At 33.5% G+C, this 14,368-nt stretch overlaps 1 protein-coding gene across 1 annotated transcript in view; it reads left to right on the forward strand.

The window, feature by feature from the left end:
- The window catches only part of LOC118193205 (uncharacterized), a 343,543-nt gene that overhangs the window by 185,063 nt on the left and 144,112 nt on the right, over positions 1-14,368 (forward strand). The window contains exons 19-28 of the mRNA XM_085818627.1: positions 1,698-1,805; positions 2,900-3,022; positions 3,172-3,300; positions 5,686-5,817; positions 6,667-6,801; positions 8,389-8,508; positions 8,630-8,758; positions 11,493-11,630; positions 11,749-11,853; positions 13,743-13,856. Of these exons, the coding sequence (XP_085674753.1) occupies positions 1,698-1,805; positions 2,900-3,022; positions 3,172-3,300; positions 5,686-5,817; positions 6,667-6,801; positions 8,389-8,508; positions 8,630-8,758; positions 11,493-11,630; positions 11,749-11,853; positions 13,743-13,856 (1,233 nt within the window). The remainder of the gene's footprint in view (positions 1-1,697; positions 1,806-2,899; positions 3,023-3,171; positions 3,301-5,685; positions 5,818-6,666; positions 6,802-8,388; positions 8,509-8,629; positions 8,759-11,492; positions 11,631-11,748; positions 11,854-13,742; positions 13,857-14,368) is intronic.

Genomic DNA, 14,368 nt, shown 5'->3' on the forward strand with positions numbered 1-14,368 from the left:
ACGGGTTCGTAAACGTAAGGCAATGATCGCACGGTGATCTCTTAATAATTTGAACTCAGTACTCTGAACTAAAACTAAAAATGATACTCTATCCGGTCTTATATAGCTTTTCCCTGTTGCCAGGAAATTTTCAGTACTTTCGTTTCCCGAAATTCCTGGAAGCTATACACAGTTACAGTTATGAAGGGTTAGCACCAAAATATCGCCAAATGGTGGCTGAGTTTCTCGACTTTTGGCGATTTCTCGCCAAATTTGGAGATAAAATTAGTCGTCTAAAGTTATAAAGGGTTAGCACCAAAATGTCGCCAAATGGTCGCTGAGCTTCTCGACTTTTGACGATTTCTCGCCGAATTTGGAGATAAAATTAGTCGCCAAAATCATCGTCAGCTTAGTGCTATCTTGCCAGTTTGGCGAGATAGCCATTTACCTCAATGTTAACTTGACTGACCCCTCTAACCCTATATTTCCGGCCCTGCCAAGCATTTTGAGCCTTTTCATGTTGCATTCTGCAAATACAATTAATAGTACAATCCAATTTACGTATAAAGTTACTACATAGTACAATTTACGTATAATTTCAATAAACTTATTTACAATTATACAAAATTTGTAACTATATTTGTTTTTACTTTTGAATCGGATTGATTTAAATAAAAATGCATTTCATTGACGATACGTCATATTACAAACATTCAGCATTTTTATGGATTGACATTCTCTATTTTTTTCCTTTTTGAAAACGCAAAAAATATAAAATATTCCCATGTTATTCTCAATGCATAAACATCTAGTGTGCCACAAAAGGTTTTGCTATTTTACCTCTGCTATCTCTACGCATAATACCTACTTATAAATCCTTAAAAGAGCCTCTATGGGCGACCGTTAAAATCTAAATCCTTTCGGATTTTCTTAATTTTTAATTGCCTTTAAAAAACTGAAGCATAGTTCTAAAATGAAAAAAAATGTGTACCTATTTGTTTATTTAAATTTGATTAATTATCGTAAAAGCAGCAGTAATAAAAATTCTAAGGAAGTTTTATATTTTGGAGTTTGTGTGCTTACAGAATGTTATGTTTAATTGACAGCAAATTCTTTTAACATAAATTCAAATGTGAGCGAATTTGAATTAGCATAAATTAAAAATTTTGTATATATGCGAATCACCAAAATTCGTTGTACTTATGCGAATAAGGGATGTGTCGTATCCGATGACCCATTTATAAGGAATTTTCTCCTTCACCTTCGCGTGCTTTCGTGGTGTAACTGGAAGCACGTCCGAGGCGTAATTGGGAAATCTGTGATTTGAATCCCAACGAGGGTGCTTCAAAGTTTTAAAGTTTTCGCGTTTCCTGCATTCATGTAACCAAAAAGGAATATTAATTTAGACTTCTCCTTATAAAACCTACGAATTTTATTTCGCTGTTCATTATTACTCGTTACTTGTTCAAATTAATATTAAAATTAAAATAACTGCTTATAAAATTTTAAGGTAACGTGGTTCCTATTGCTGTAATTATTTTAAGGTAACATGTTCTCTTTTATTGTAATTCTCATATCGTTTTGGGAATTACATTTTTCCGCTTTATTAGTTTCCATTTTTATCTTTAGAAAGATACATTCTGTGCATTTTTTAAGGTGCAGTTATACACTAAGTAAGAAAACTAATTTACTGTCTGTGGTATGATTTCTAATTTTAGGTACGGCAATTGTACAGTGCAGAGATGACAGCTCTTGCAGAGGAAATTCCGTTTGCAGCAGAAACCAATGTTATTGTCCAGACCCATACTTCGGAGAGGAATGTAAACGTAAGTGTCAAGTTTTAATTCTTAGTTCAACTTCCTGTTAAGTTTTGAATGATGATAACCCGATAGTTATCTAGATTTTTTGATTTATTTAATCATGGCAAAGCACTCGAGAAAAAAATAGCTCGACTTAGATGTTTTCGAGGGGCAGGGGAAATACTATAGAAATGTTTTTGCTTCGGAAAAATGAGACCTGTGTCTGATTGTCTCTAATTCTAATTTTTAAAAATCTACGGCAGTAATAGAATTGCTTTTTGCCTAATTTGAAATAGATTGACTAAAATAGAAACCAAGCTGTTTGGTGATTAATTTCTCATTTAAGAACATTTCTCTGTTACTTGGCAATTTTTATAATCAGTTTTGAACTTATATAGCGACTTAACTTTAGTTAAAAAAATCTGTAAAATTTTCATCATATTAACCGACTTCTTGATCCGAATAAACGATGTATTATCGACTTTTTCGTATACAAATGAGCGAGGCTTCAACAATTAGTAGCAATATCCGCGATCATCAACCGCGATCATACTGAGCTGCATCTACTATATGTGTATATGTTCCTCACATTGTGGAAAAAAGGTAATGCTGTCTGATAATCTTTTAGCAGTTCGTTGACCAATTTTGCATAAATTCCTTCAAATTGGTTAATTACATTAACCACCCCCACAAAAAGCTTCATTGGTGAGATTATCCGTCAGTCTAACTGATGACTATCGTCATCAAAATTCAACGTTGAGTACTTTTTATCTTTGAGCAAGGATATGAGGAAAAAAATTCATAAAAATCTCTAATACCAAATATAAAAATCCTAAATCGAAATTTGGAACGAATCTCTGTTAAATGTTGTTCTGTCAACCAACAAATTAAAAAAACGAATTGGGCAGTTAGAATGAATAAAAAAGTGTATTAATTGTTCATCTAGTACAATAGGAAAATAAGCTTAGTAAATAAAGCGTGCAGCAAAAGAAAAACGCTAAAATATCATTTCCATTAACAATAATTCCTTTTAGTTTGGCGAAAAGCTTCAATTTTTAAAAAAAAATTATTGACTGTTTAAATTTATTTGACTTTATAAATGTGTTCTCTCATTTAAACAGACCCATGCGATGACATATTCTGTGGCGATCATGCCACTTGCCAGTTGGACTTGAATAAGGAGCCAGTGTGCGTTTGTGCTCCAGGCTATACAGGCCGCAGCAACAGCTTACCGGGATGCACTGGTGAGTTATTTATTTTTAATGGTGCCCTTTATTGGTAAGCCTCTTTTGAGGCAAGAAATAAATCATTTCAAAATGATAGCAATCAAGTATATAATGTGCTAATCCGCAGTTACGTGTTCTTTTGATTGAATGGTATGTTGTTTTCACAGATATTGACGAATGTAGTGAACCTCGTGTGTGTGGTCAATATGCTCTCTGCAGAAACGGTCCAGGCTCTTACGAATGCATCTGTCCTCATGGCTATACAGGCGATCCATACAGAGGATGCATAAAATCAGGTTGGTAACTTTGTAAATTTTCCGCTAACTTGCGAATCATACACGATGAGCTTAAAGTCGTCAATGATTTCTACTTCTGAGCACTGAAACAAGTGTCAACTGAATCCATTGCATTTAGGTCATTGTAGTGACTGACATTTTAGTTAACATCCGTAGTAGTTTAGAACTGAATCCATTGTAGTTCAGTTTAGAAGGCTTATGTCTGGAAGCTTTCTATCCCTTAAAACCCTCTGATCAGCTTCGAATACTTTAGTTTTTAAGAATACATATAGGCGCTTCTTGAAATAGATTCAAGAAGTTAAGGCAATGTATTAAAATTGCATACAGAGTACCAGAGGAATTCTGTCATAAATCTAGAAAATACTTCTTTCTCATGACATTTTTGGGAAATTTTGGGTTTTGTAGCGAAACCCTCTGCCGGTTTGAGGGTTAAATTTCCCCTTACATCCTCCAGCACAGATGGGATCTCAGATCATGGCTGACTAGAAGCACACTCTCAACAGCGATGATTCCTAGGATCCTATTAAAACAGTCTAAGACAAGGACATTTTAGGGTCCTCAGTTCAGCCTGCTCGCTTATATAAAGAAAGTGGAGCGACTCCTTTGGAGGGAAGATGATCTGGTTGGTGTTTTCTGGGCTGCCCAACCAGTATAGTGGTTAGTGATGGACTGTTGTATCAAACGGTCCGGCTTTGAATCCCGTAGAAGGCGTATAGTCTCTGTGTGGAAAGGGGCAGTCACAGTAAACGGCGAGCTGAAGTTCTACCACCAGTTCCGATAGATCGTATTAGGGAAGAGGGGTGGAAGACTCTTGGGCCGCCTCTGGCGGTTCCCCTTCAAAATTGGGGTGGAACTGCACAGTTGGTGCAGCGGGACTATACCGCTAGGACCAATAGTAATGGTGTGCTGTCCACTTCTACCTGTACATGCATATACAAGTGCAACATCGAACTCAAACATATTGTAAATCTATGAAAAGCTTAATATTATAACAGTATTACTAACAACACCAACAACAAATTAATGATCAATATTTAAATGTATAAAAGCAGTTATTTAGATATATTTCAAAAATAAGTATTGTAGAGAGTCTCATAGCCATTCCGTCGTATTTTCTTTGTCTGGCACTTTTTGGTGAGTCAATTAGTCATGTCCTTTTAGTTCTTGAGTTGCGTTTTATGCCCTCTGATTTGTTATAGTTGTAGACAATATTAGAGGAGCTGAAAAATCATTGGTCCAGCAGCCTTTTGAAATAGAGAGGCTTCGATGACAGGTACAATACAGGCCTCTCAAATACTCCAATAATGGTTGTGAAATAATGATTTTTATAATATCAAGTGGAGAAATTATTGAGTAAGTTATCGCTGTTAAAATATCAGATGATATAGTTTCACACCTTTTACTGTCTTTCACACCTCTTATTGCTCTGCTGTCTGGCATCGGCGTTTAGATTGCAATATGAGAAGGGACTACAACTTGAGTTTCTTGTCTTTGTGCGGTCCGCCACAGGAGAAGCAGAATTATGGGCGTTTTTAAAATGATTACGTTAACATCTAAAAATTGGGCGTCTAAGCTTGGACCTTGTAGGCATAGGCGCAGTCAGGCCCCGATGATCTCTTTCCTCAGCTGCAGCAAATCTCATCAAGATTCAGCATCAGTTGCAATTAAGAAATCAAAGAATTAAAAATTTTACTGTATCGTAATGACTCCTCCCGGGGATCGACAAGGGTTAACACTTGACGTGCTGGCTAAGACATGTACTTAGACAGCATCGCCACGTGTGGTACACACATTGTCTTCACAGGACTATAGGCACCGATTGATTCTTCAGTGGTCCGTTTCGGCTGGGCAGGAACCGTACGGATCCTGTCAAGTGTGTCTCGGGCTATGTGATCGCTACATGGTGGATTTCCAAAGGCTGTCCTTGGTATGTCACCTCCATTTGTCAAGCTTAAGGGAACTTACGTTGTTTCTTTCGGTGACCAGCTGGTGCCTGGTTGCCTTTGACTTTCGCTCATATACCTGCCTTTGTTCACTGTCTCCCGGAGTTGACCACCGGGATCTTGCGCCCCCATGGATCGCATCTAAGGTTGAGCTGCTACTACATGTTAAGGGCTGTTCTACAGTCTAGGTCAGGTTAGTCTCTACCTTCTAGCGTACTGTACAATAATGACGCTTGCATAAACTATTAAAGTGTATATTGTAACGAAAGACAAGAAGAAATCGGACAGTGGGGAAATTTAGCTATTGACAAAATAGCATAGTTATCACAATATTGCATCCAACTGCAAATTACAAATGGATATTGTTCCTTGAAATTAATTTTGCTACCTTTATATTTCACAATTATTTGCATGTCTTATCGTATTAAATTGTGTGTTTCAGAACCGTCGACAATAGTTTGCTCCGAAACGAGGCCTTGTGCACCCAAAGAAGAATGTGTGCCCGTCGGGGCAACTCCTCAGTGTGTCTGCAAAAGAGGATATACTAGAGATCCGGGATCTTCAAAATGCAGAGGTACTGTAGCTTTTATAAGCATAATGAATATCATTTTTTAATTATTTAAAACAAAATGGTAATGGTAAAGAATAGTTATCAATCGTGGAAAAAAGACTATTCATTATAAGCTTAAAAGGACTATTTGTTTCGGAACACGATTTTGCTTTTATTAACTGCAAATGTTGTCCACTTTTAATGGATTGTTTCCCTTTTCATTCAAAGATGTTGCCATTTGAAAAAATGAAATATATTTATTTTTTCCATTGGAATCTGTTACGAATTCCCAAACTAAGCTACTGAAAAGCAGTAAGGTGGAGTGTTTAACAAATTATTTTTTTGTTTTAATATGATTGATTTAAATAAAAATGCATTTCATTCATAATATATCTCATTAAAAACATTCAATATTTTTACTGAGTGACGTTATAATTTTTTTTTGCACTTTTCTAAAAGGCAGAAGATATAAAACGTTCCCTTGTTCTAAATGTATGTTCTTTTGGTATCATATAATTTATTTCGTTCTTTCACCCGGGCCATCTCTATGGATAATCCTTACTGATAAAACATGTTAAATTTTAATAAAGCTCGGGGACCGTTAAAATCTGAGTCCGTTGAGCTTTTTTGAAATTTATCCTCTTTAGGCATTTCATTATGATTAGAAAAAAGAAACATATTTAATCCTTTAAGTGATTATAATTTGCTTGATTACTGTCTGAATTACGGGGGGGGGGGACTTTACGTTACTTCACATCACAATATAATTCTTTAAGTTCTTTTCTACGTTTTGACACCTTTTCTACGTTTTGATTTGTTCAGTTGTTGAATGATTGAAAGATATGTTTGATTAATTTTCTTTTTTCCCCCTAGATGTCAACGAATGTGCAGAGCGCGATAAGTCTCCTTGTGGTCAGCGTGCTTTCTGCTTGAACATGGAAGGCAGTTACATATGTCGCTGTGCACCTGGCCATATCGGAAATCCGTACAGTATCTGCTACCCAGAAAGTAAGTTGACGACATACTTTAGTTCTAAAAAAATGAAGAGCATAAAAATGTATCGAAATGCTATAGTGTTAAGTGAATTCATGAATATTATCTTGTTAAAACAAGTAACTTGTTTTAACAAGTTTGTTAAAGCAAGTTTTAACTTGTGTACTCAATGGTCATATAAAAAAACATATTACTCAAATAGCGCTAAACCGATTAAATTTTTAAAAAAAATGTCTGAAATAATCTTTGTATCTGAAATCTCAAATCTTCCTGTCAGAAGTCAAACTTAAATAAAACAAAACGAAATATATCTTTCATAATTTCATATAAAAGTCTTTGATTTTTGATTTAGTTCTGAGGGGTTTCGAAAACAAGGATTTTATTTCAAAAACGTTATAGTAAAAAAAAAGATGTTACTCAAATAAGTAACAATTTAGCCTAATGTGTTACAAAACGTTTCTTAATATCGTTTCTCGGATGACGAAATTCGTTTGTTTCAAGATTAAAAATTTTCAGATTTTATTTTATTATTATTTTTATTTACAAAAAATATGTTATTTCATGAACAGCATTTTTCTTGGAACTCGAAGAAACAGCTCATTAAAAAGCACACATTTAAACAAAATCCAAAATTATGTGATATATTTGATAATCAAAAGTCGGAATTTTCAAACAAAATGAGACTATCATTCCATGTTATTTAAGAGTGCAAATTTAGGCTTGAGTATGATATTAAGTACACGAATTTAAAATTTAGCCTTCCGCGACGTAAATTTAAAGAAAAAATTGTAGATTTCCATGGTACTGAGAAAGAAAGTTACAGTTCCGAGCTTAAATTTAGAAAATTTAGACTTCCATGGCTTTAAAAGCTAAGGTAAAGGGTGCAAATTTTAGATTTCATGGTGTTAAGAATGAAAATTAGGGTTAAGAGTGTAAATTGAGAAAATGTAGAGATCTGTGGTAATAAGAGTGGAAATTAGAATGAAATTTAAGGATAAGAGCGTAAATCCTCCCTCCCCAGAAAAAAGTAGGTTCGCATACCATTGAGAGCGAAGATTAGGGTTAAGAGTGTAAATTTGAAGTTTAGACTCCCGTGTCATTTAGAGTGAGAATTAGAGTTAAGAGTGTCAAAATTAAATAACCTATATTTCTGGTGTATTAAGAGTGAAAATTAGGGTTAAGAGAGTAATTTTAGAAAATATAGACTTCCATGGTATTAAGAATGTAAATTAAAAAAATTTAGACTTCCATGATACTAAAAGCACAAATCAGGGTTAAAAATGCAAATTTAGAAAATTTAGATTTCCACGATATTGTGAACAGGGGTTAAAATTGTAAATTTAGAAACTTTAGATTCTCATAGTATTAAGAGTGAATATTAGGGTTAAGACTGAGAGTAAGAGGATAAATTTAAGTCTAAATGTGATATTAAAGTTGGAGATAAATTTACGAAGTTTTACTGTTACTGGATAAACTTTCGAAACTATTTCTGCAAATTTAAGAATATTCAATTGAATCTTGTTGCCTTAACATCTCGAATAATCGTTATTCGGACTGTTATTTTAATTTGTTTTCGAGCTCATGGCTGTATTTTTCTTCCAGTGATAAAATGCACAAGAGACAACGAATGTCCAGGCAACACTATATGCTTAGACGATGGAACCCAAGGACGTCACTGTGGTTGCAGAGCTCCATTTGTACAAGATGGAGAATACTGTATATGTAAGTGCAGAGAACTTCTTTCCTTTTAAGTATAATCTTTAAAAATTAAATTTGATTTTCTCATCTTTAATACTTAGGTTTTTGTTAGTTTTTACTCACGTTTTATTTCCTTCTTAACCAGTGGTCAGCAGAAACTGCTCAACCACGAACCCTTGCCCTGAAAATCAAGAGTGCGTGTACACAGGCAATGGCTATGGATTCTGCATTTGCCCAAGAGGATACACAATGGATGCTACTGGATTCTGCAGAGGTAAGCGCTATGTTTTCTCGCGTAATTTTCATGTTTCGCTTCGAAGTAGTTTCTTCCAGGATAGTTGAATAATGCTACAAAACTGAATTTGAATAATTTTGTAATATCTTGTAGTTTTGATAATGTTGCGACCCGTAATATATTTTTCTCTGTATCACTTTTCAAATAAAAGGATGGTGAACCCAGTGTTATGGGTATGCATTATTTTAAAGAAATAGTATAGCGAATATAAGAAAATGCACAGCGAGACATAGCAGTCTATTGAGAATTCTAAAAATAAGCTGTTTTTTTTACTGTTTTGTGATCTAAAAATAAGCTTTTTTTTTAAATTTTTTTTAAATTTTTTTTTATTTTGTGAAATTTAAAGATATGAAGAAAGGGATGTTTAATAAATAAATTAAAAAGGCAAAAAATTAATACTACAAGGAGAGAAAAAAAGTGATAAGTAATCTTAGTGAAGCCGAACTGTAATATGATGAACTTAGAAAAGATTGAAAAGAAATTAGTGGCACTGTATCAAGAATGTAAACGTATCTTACTTTTAAAAATTTTGTGATTTTTGTTGTTGAGTATTATGTAGCGTAAGTGTGAAGAAAGATTTCTTAATAATAATAAAGTTAAAAAGATAATAAAATGTTGTACAGGTAATCTTGTTAATAAAATTGACCATTGATAGGATAAACTGAGAAAAGGCTGAAAAAGTAGAAAAATGAGTGGCATTCTATCCAGAATTCTAAAATTATTGGGAACATAAAAACCTTAGCAAACCATCTGGTGCTATGTAAAAAATTTGAATCCTTTCACACCTTTTTTTAAAAAAGCTTAACGTAGAATTATTTTATTGTTATAGTTAGGTTCATCTACAGAGAATAGACTGAAAAATAAACTGAAAATCTTTAAATGTAGGAACAAAATTTTATATTTTAAAATATTTATAATCTCAACACATCTTTGACAACAAGGAAAATATTACTTACAGTAAATCTTTGCTTGGGTTACGTCATTAATGTGGAGCAATTCATAACGACAGTGATGAGGCTGTACAACTCCGACGTTAGTTTCCTCCCTCACCCCCGCTAACTGTGATTGGACTTGATCCCCCCCCGAAAAAAAAAAAAAAAAAAAAAAAAAGAAGGAGAAACATTCTCTCCTTGTATGACTCACTTCTCGCGTTATGCAATGGACAGTAAACAACGCTTGTAATCATCGCTATATTTTTTTTCTTCTAATACCTAATAAATATGTTATTTTTGTGTTTGCTAATATAATGATCGTGTTCCTTACCTCCGCAGCTTGGATTACACTTTATTAAGGTAAGAAATTTAATTCTGTTTTATTCATCTGCTCGTCTCGATTTAGCGAAGTTGTAACAGTAAACAAAAATGAACCACGAATACCTTCAACAATTAATACCTGGCACGTACGGAAAAATCATGTTACACTTAATTAACTTTCTATGGAAAACATTCGTTAGGAATAATTTAGATTAGGAAAGTATGTACAATTTAAAGAAACCTTAACATTGTTGCGAGGAAAACGAAATAAATGCTAATTGAAAGGACTTGTATTACTACTATATAAATCTGTGATATAATTATTTTTTAAAAAGCTGGTGGTTTTTACTTGGGGAAGTCGCAACTTTTTAAAAGTTTCGCTGTAAGAAGCGCGGAATTTTTAGTTTAAGTACCTCTCATAAAGCGTCTTCTTCTTTCTTCATTTGTGTAAATTCATTGCAAAGCTGCACATTTCTTGTTTCTTTTTTTTTTTCTTTTTTTTTTTTTTTTTAACAATTCGCTTAATTTTTTGTAAGGTAAACCACTTTATCTTCTTCTTCATTACAACTGCTTTCATCATCAGATGCTGTTGATCATCCAATTCTACTTCCGTCATTTCTCGAACAATGTTTTAATTTATTCTTCTTTCCATATCTGAAAATTCTTCGGAGCCAATTTTTTTAGAGTTCGTGCGATTTCTTTGGCTTTGTTTTCAATCGATGAAATCCTTTAAAATTGTTGATAATTTCTGACTAGAGCTGACGTCAGCAATCATTCAGCGTTGTTAAATAAATATTGAACTGGGTATGAGTGAAATTTTAGCACTGGCAAAATTAAATGGAAACAGTTATGATAACGCGTGCGGGCGAAATCGTGCTCTGCAAATCCCCGTTTAGCAAGGGTTTACTGTGCAACCAAAATTTAAGTTACAAAGGTTGATGCTCGAAATTTATGAAGAAATAATGAGCAAGCAATAAACAACAATATTTTGATAGAACAAGCTTGTTCTTGACACTCTATTGTCTGACGAGGAACATAAATAACCTAAGTAGAGTAATAGACATGCAGATCGAGAAGTTCTTGGTTCGATTTATGATCAAAGGGGATTATAACGAGTAAAATGATTAGACGAAGAAACATTTTATGCCATTTCTTTCTCTTTTTTTCTTTGAGAATACGTTAAATAAACAGTTTTGCTTATCCTGATTAATTTATTAAAAGATAATCAAAGTAATTCTATTATTTTTAATAATAAGATGATGGGATAATTAATATATCTCTCTTTCAAATGAGTGCTAACATATTCATTTTCAGCCTAACAGTTAGAAGCGTCATCTCATCATTGGATAAATCTCAGTTTTTATTCAATGATTTAATGAAACTTTTGAAAATGTATTAAGGAAACTTATGAACATGTATTAATGAAACATATTGCAATTATATTTATGTTGTCCCAATAGATATTGACGAATGTACCGAAATCAAGGACTGGTCTTTGTGTGGTTCGTATGCAGAATGTGTTAACTTACCAGGAGCTTACCAGTGCCTGTGCTTATCAGGATATACTGGTAATCCCAGACAGGGCTGTAGTCGAATAGGTAAATCAATTTCTTTTCTATAAAAAAATTAATATTGAAACACTGAGGTAAAATCAATTAAGTACAACATTTTCATTTGAAATGCTCAAGTTAACCATTTTCCTAATTTTTATTTCAGAAATCGAATGCAGAGGACAAAATACTTGTCCTCAAAACATGGAATGCGTGAAAGGACAATGCCAGTGCTTGGCTCCTTATGTATTAGAAGAACAACAGTGCAAACGTAAGTTCAAAAGTACCTGGGTTTTATTTGAATACATTCTAAATCCTTTGTCATATGAAAGGAAATCATGTGATAATGATAAATATCATTTAATTACCCAGTCAGTTTCGATCATTTCCTTGCGTCTGAAAATCAACCATGCAAATGGTAGTGAAAGTTATCAAATTCAATTGTCTAAGAAAATCAGAAACAAGCCTAGAAAAATTGAATGCACCTTTCGGTAGCTACAGATTTTGAACAAATTGAACAGATTTGTCCTGACAATCCTGACAACAGATTCCTGACAACAGATTTGTCCTGACAATGTAAATTTTGTCCATCATCATCCTACTTTGAGCTTAGATGACCAAGAAATTATTATCTAAGGCTTCATAAAATTAAATACCAATAATTTCGTAAACTTAAATAGCCAAGCGGTCATCCTGTTATTAACTACATGAAAGGATTCGGATACTTTTGGATTGCCGAATTTTATGTTACGTTCTTTCCCTTAGAGGTATAAAGGTCCATGCCTCACTCACACCATTTTAGTAAGAACTGCTTTGCTGAGAGGGATTGCATTTATAGTTATTCTTTCCGAAATAAAAATATTAAATTTCATGTCCGGCTATGCGCAATTTTTTAATGTTCTTATCTTGCTCAAATGTTTATTAAATTAGGTCTAAGTAATAATTCAAAGCGTTCTGATTCTAGGTGTTTTAATATTTATTAGACAGTTACCTACAGTTTCATATTTATCAGACACTTTCGTGTAAATATTAGCTAAACCAACAAATAACAAAGTAAAGGGATAGAACTATGACTAATATAATAACAAGCTGACTGTTTTGAAAATAGCTTCACGCTGTACAAAATACAGAATGAACTTACACAGGGTGATAATTCATAGTTAAAAGCAAATGCTTCCAATTACAAAATAAAAACTTGTATACCGCATTTTACTCGCGCATTTTTTTCTCCTTTTTTTTTTTTTTTACCACGAAAGGAAATCAAGAAGGGAAAATTATACGAATAATTTAATTTCCGAAAGATGTGATTACATTAAGAACATAGCAAATGAAAAGTATCCATGGCTAAATTACCACTGATTAACGCAATACTATTTATTTAAAAGAAACTTACATTCCAATAGGAATGCATAGTAATATTAACATTACCAATATCTATTCTACTCCTTATACCGTGAATCTCGCACTTTGTTATTGTTATCCACTGCTACTCCCTGGGCCTTAAATCGTTTAATGCTGCTGGAGCTTCTGTCTGTGTCGTCTGTTACAGCTTCCAAATCATCACCATTGTCTTCGTCACCGTTCAGTCTGTCATCCCTCGTACAATGATCTTCGAAACCATCGTAAGTGTTATATATTCTCGTTTTCTTGAACCACTTCACTATTAACGCTTTATCAATCGCTGCCTGTACACCCAAAATCCACGAGCAAATCAGTTAGTAAGACGAAAACAATCACTACGTGAACGAATTCACTTTAAAATCTAGGAAAACTCGCTTTCCTAGATTTTAAACGGCGTCCACGTTTCTGAACTCCATGAAGGAGAAGGCTTTATTTGAATACTTGAATAATTTTCAGAACTTTATCCTGAAACACTTAAGGGAAAAATACGCATGTAAATACAATATTACTTACCTAAACATTTTTCAAAATATTTCATCTACAGTTTCGATTATATCTAGTCTTTTAAAATTGAATTTCCGCACGGCATTAATGAGTTACCTTGCAACCCCTAAAATTTATTCGCTAAAAATAAGTTTCCTGCGTAAGTTATTTACGAAGTTTCCGAAATATAGTAAATTGTTTTGAAAGTAAATGAGATAATGTGATATATGGCAAATACTGAAGCAATATAAACTCATTTGTCTTTTTTTCTTATAGATCCATGCGAATGGTATTCATGCGGACAATACGCGACTTGTGAACTGACACCGAATGGTCCAAAATGCGTTTGCATACCAGGTTGCACAGGAGATCCGAATAACGCTTGTCAAGGTAAGTCTACTTTAATCATGATGGTTAAAACACACTGGCAGAATGTACACTGAGTGTCCAATTATCTTGCTAATAAGTGTTCGGGTGTTGCTGAAAAACACCACGTTTTAAATGAATGACATACAGTATACTATTTCAAATAAGATTCAGTTAAAAATGTAATAAAATTTAGAAATTTTTAATTAAAATTAGTGTATATTGTCAATCTTCCCTAAAAATAATTGTTTTTGTTTCTATGTAAGGTATTTCATATTAAGTAACCCAGTTTTATCATTAAATCTGTACTAAACTTTTTCTTATTAACCCTCACCAGGATGCGAATGAATTAAAAACTACTTAAAGCTGGTGTATTGAATGTTTTAGACAATGAATTTTTCCCAGAGACGCTTACAGCTTTATTTTCTCTCGTCTGGCTGTGTCAGTTAGAATACCAAGTATTAGTCATTTTGCTAAGTTAAATCGCACCATTTCAAATTCTGAGCCAACTCTTCGTTAGGCCAATTTGTGTAGTC

This window comes from Stegodyphus dumicola, chromosome 1, assembly GCF_044657685.1.
Source record: "Stegodyphus dumicola isolate Sdum_Otavi_A_Nest chromosome 1, ASM4465768v1".
NCBI lineage: Eukaryota > Metazoa > Arthropoda > Arachnida > Araneae > Eresidae > Stegodyphus > Stegodyphus dumicola.